The sequence below is a fragment of the Merops nubicus genome, unplaced genomic scaffold (genome assembly GCF_000691845.1).
Source record: "Merops nubicus isolate BGI_N331 unplaced genomic scaffold, ASM69184v1 scaffold12140, whole genome shotgun sequence".
Taxonomy (NCBI): domain Eukaryota; kingdom Metazoa; phylum Chordata; class Aves; order Coraciiformes; family Meropidae; genus Merops; species Merops nubicus.
In genome coordinates this window covers 3,643-7,407 of record NW_008580938.1, presented here as the reverse complement: position 1 = coordinate 7,407, position 3,765 = coordinate 3,643, and the positions used below count along the sequence as shown (strand labels likewise).

At 48.6% G+C, this 3,765-nt stretch overlaps 1 protein-coding gene across 1 annotated transcript; it reads left to right on the top strand.

Moving 5' to 3' along the window:
• Positions 1 to 382: 382 nt before the first annotated feature.
• NMRK2 (nicotinamide riboside kinase 2) lies at positions 383 to 3,269 on the top strand (the record flags this gene model as incomplete). Its single annotated transcript, XM_008946658.1, has 5 exons — positions 383 to 459; positions 638 to 809; positions 2,096 to 2,167; positions 2,693 to 2,799; positions 3,184 to 3,269. Coding segments are annotated over 5 exons (514 nt in total), but the record flags the coding sequence as incomplete, so codon positions are not given.
• Positions 3,270 to 3,765: the final 496 nt, after the last annotated feature.

Sequence of the window (3,765 nt, the reverse complement as noted above, 5' to 3'; positions counted from 1 at the left end):
GACCAAAGTCATGCTGGGCTGGGCTGTGATTTTATTAGAGCTGTTAAGAGTTAAAATGGCTGTTCTTAAACATATCCATCTTAGCAGTTACTTAACACTATATTGGCATTCTAAGTTCTTATATTATTCATTTATAAACAGAGACCTGCAATATTTTGGCTAATAACCCCATATTGAATTGTTAGACTAGAACTTTGTCCAAAGCCATCTGAGCCAAGAAACCTTTCCAGAGTTTTTGGGGTTGGTGAAAGGTGGGGATTTAACTGACTGTAGCCCGGAGAGGGTCTGTGCTTGTTCTGTTACATGAACACTTGCTTTGTTGTGTATTGCAGTACACAGGTTGTGATCGGATCTTAGGTAACTGATCACGCTGAGTTTGCAGCAATGTTTTATTGCTCACTATATTTCAGCCACAAGATCAAATAGAAGTCGGGGAGGACGGCTTTAAACAATGGGATGGTAAGAGCAGTGTTCGCTATAGGATGCAGTAATGTATCATTTTCCTAAGTATTTCTTTTTAATTATTAAAGACCTAACAGTAAATTTATGTAATTTCAATTTTCCAAGCCCATTCTATACTCTAATTCCCAACGGCCGTGGTTCCTGGTATTTGATTCTACCCCTTTCTCCTGACTAGTGTTGGACTCCTTGGATATGGAGGCCCTGGTGAGCACGGTGCGTGCCTGGATTGAGAACCCAGTGAAGTTTGCCCGTTGCCACGGGGTGCCTGTCACACCTGGCTCTAGAGAGCCAGCCTCCAAAGACACCCATGTATTGGTCATTGAAGGCTTCCTGCTTTATAACTACAAGTAAGGTTTGGGGAACGAGTGGTGGGTTGCAGGGAAGGAGGCTAGATCCTCAGGGCCAGGGCTCTCCTCTTTACTAACATCCCCTTCCTGGCTTGTCCTGAGGTGTCTCATGTAGTATGGAAAATTTACCCTTAAGTGCTGGGAAGTGAGGTGTACGAGGTGACTTTCTCAAGGTAATGAACAAAGTTCACATTTAGGGTGTGGGGAGCTCTAGACCAGGACTTGTAAATACTGAGCCAGGAGCCCAGGGTTCCTCCTGGGCTCCTCTGTGGTGCCTAAACTGTGACCTGAAAAGGTCATTGATGAGAACAAGGAGATAACCTGCTCTGCATTCACTCCTTGGACTCTTCTGGAATTTAGGAACAGTTCTGATACATGATAGCTGTCAGCAGGTGATATGTGTGCTGCTTTAGTGCTGACTAAATTGACCTTAGTAATTAATTGTACATTGGAGCAAAGTTCAACCTTTATATGGGGGGGAAATGCTTGGCAGGAAGATGGGGAGCCTAGACCAGCAGTGAAGAGAGGAAACTTCCAATAGCTAAATAACTAAACTTCAGAAAATCACATGCTAGAAACACTGAGCCAAAGATCCTGGGCCCCAAACCATAGCTCTGGTTACAAACCTTTGGAGAGAACAAGCTGGGCACAGCCAGTGTTGGTTAGGAGCTGTACCCTGAGACTGGTGGCACCACCCCAGCTTCCCAGGCTGGCCAGGGGTGTAGAAGGGGCACCTTGGGGCAGCCATGGCACTGTTGGGCAGCTGGTGACCCTGCTGGCATGCTGCTGGGCTGGCCATGCTCCTGAAGGTCACAGGCACCTCTGGAGCCCCCGTGTTGCCAGCAGAGCTTTCCTCACCCCTGGGCCTGGAGCCTGCTCGGTTCCTAGCCCACCCTGTGCCCAGCAGGCCCACGCTGCCAGCAGCACAGCAGGCTGGTTAGAGGAGTCACTTGGTGTTGGATGGGTGAACCACAGCCATGGTCTCCTGTGAGCAGAGCTTGAAATGCTCCAGAGAGTCACAGCTCCTCACTCCCTGTCCCCCAGCCCAGCAGCTGCAGGGATTTGGGTGGGGAGGTACCTGGCACACGCTGTGACCTTCAGAGGACAGTGTCCTCTGCTCTACAGCTACTAACCCACCTGCTCCTGTCCTAGTGACACACTCACACTGCAACAGCCACGAACGTGGGGGAGGCAGAAAGACCCTGATAGCTTTGGGGGTGAATTAATGTGTTCTCTGTCAGGAATAAAAATAAACATGTTCTTTCTTCCTTTCTCCCCTGCCCCAGGCCACTGATAGACCTGTTTGACCTGCGCTACTACCTGGCTGTTCCATATGAGGAGTGCAAGAGGAGGAGGAGGTAAGAAGGGTCTTCAGTGCTCATCTAGTCCCTCCTGCCAATAAAGCCTCTCTCCTAGAGTCCTCTGCTGCAGGCTTGCTGCTACTGGCATACACTGCTATCCCAAACTGGAATTGAAAACTTGCATATTAGCAGAGAAAGAGACTTTGATGTGGCACTTTCTGAAACTTCAGCTCTGTTGCCTTTGGGGGGTTGGCAGAGGGAGCAGATGGCTGCAGGAGGAGCTGAGCTGCTGTGCCCTTCCCTGTGAGCTTCAGTGAGCCCTCGGGAGCTGTTTGCTTTGCCTTCATCAGCTCCTGTGCTCACTTTGGGCACTTAAATAGCAGTGAAATGTAGCCCAGAATTGATGGGAAGCTGGCCTGTGGCAGACAGCTTGTACAGAGGAGCAGGAGGTGACCCCTAGCCCTGATGTCCCTCTCCCGTATTGGAGGGGAAGCTGGCCTGTGGCAGACAGCTTGTACAGAGCTGCAGCAGTGAGCAGGAGGTGACCCCTAGCCCTGATGTCCCTCTCCCCTGGCTGTCCAGCACACGGCAGTACACGGTGCCCGACCCGCCGGGTCTCTTCGATGGACACGTCTGGCCCATGTACCTCAAGCACAGGAAGGAGATGGAGGACGGCGGCGTGGATGTTGGTGAGGCTCCCAAAACAACCCCCAGCTCTTGTACTCTGGGGTTTCAGCCAGTAGTTCAGTTCAGGGAGACTCCAACTGTGACAGTGCAAGGCATTGCTTTATTCCTGAGTTGTAATCCTGGGCTTCCTGTCCAGGTAAACTTGTGCTGTTTGACAGCTGAGAACTTTGCCTTCACCTTGTAAGCACCTATGGGGGTGTGGGGAGGGACCCACAATCTTTTCAACAAGAGAAGGGATTTTGCTGGCCATTTTCAGGATGGTTCTGTTGTTCCAGTTGGAAAACAAGTTGTTTAGGTCAATATAGCATGAAATATTTTTAAAACTCATCTACAGAGATTTTGCTCTGATCAGAAACCTGCACCCTGACTCTGCCTTTTTCTCCCAGTTTATTTAGATGGACTGAAGTCTAGAGATGAACTTTACAATCAAGTCTTTGAAGATATTCACAACAAGCTTTTAAATTGCTCGTAGGTAAATGTGTCCCTGTTCCTGAGGGGGTGACAGATGAGGGGCTGGGGGCTGGAAACCAGCCACCCCCATGCCAGGGCAGTCACACTCTCCCTTCTTCCCCCCCAGGGTCTCTGAAGACGTGACAGAGCTGTGTACAGAACGGTGTAAATAGTACCTGGAAGTCAGGATGAGGGATTATTTGTGTAAACTCTTCGTGTACTGTCCTTTTGAAAAGCCTCTTTTGTATATAATTGAAAAATGAAGATAACTTATTCACAAGTCTGGGATGGACAGGATTGTTTTGGGTTTTTTTATTTCCTTATTTTATATTCCACTGGCTTAAAGAGCAGTTGAAAATGCATTTTTATAATGGAACAAGCAGAGCTGTGTTGGGCAAACAGACTCCTGCTTACGTGCTTCTGCAGATAAAGTCTTCATGTAATGGCTTGTTTGTAACGTCAGCTCTTCAGCTCAGTAAAATTCCATTTAAAATCTCTTTGAGGTCCTGTTTTCATAC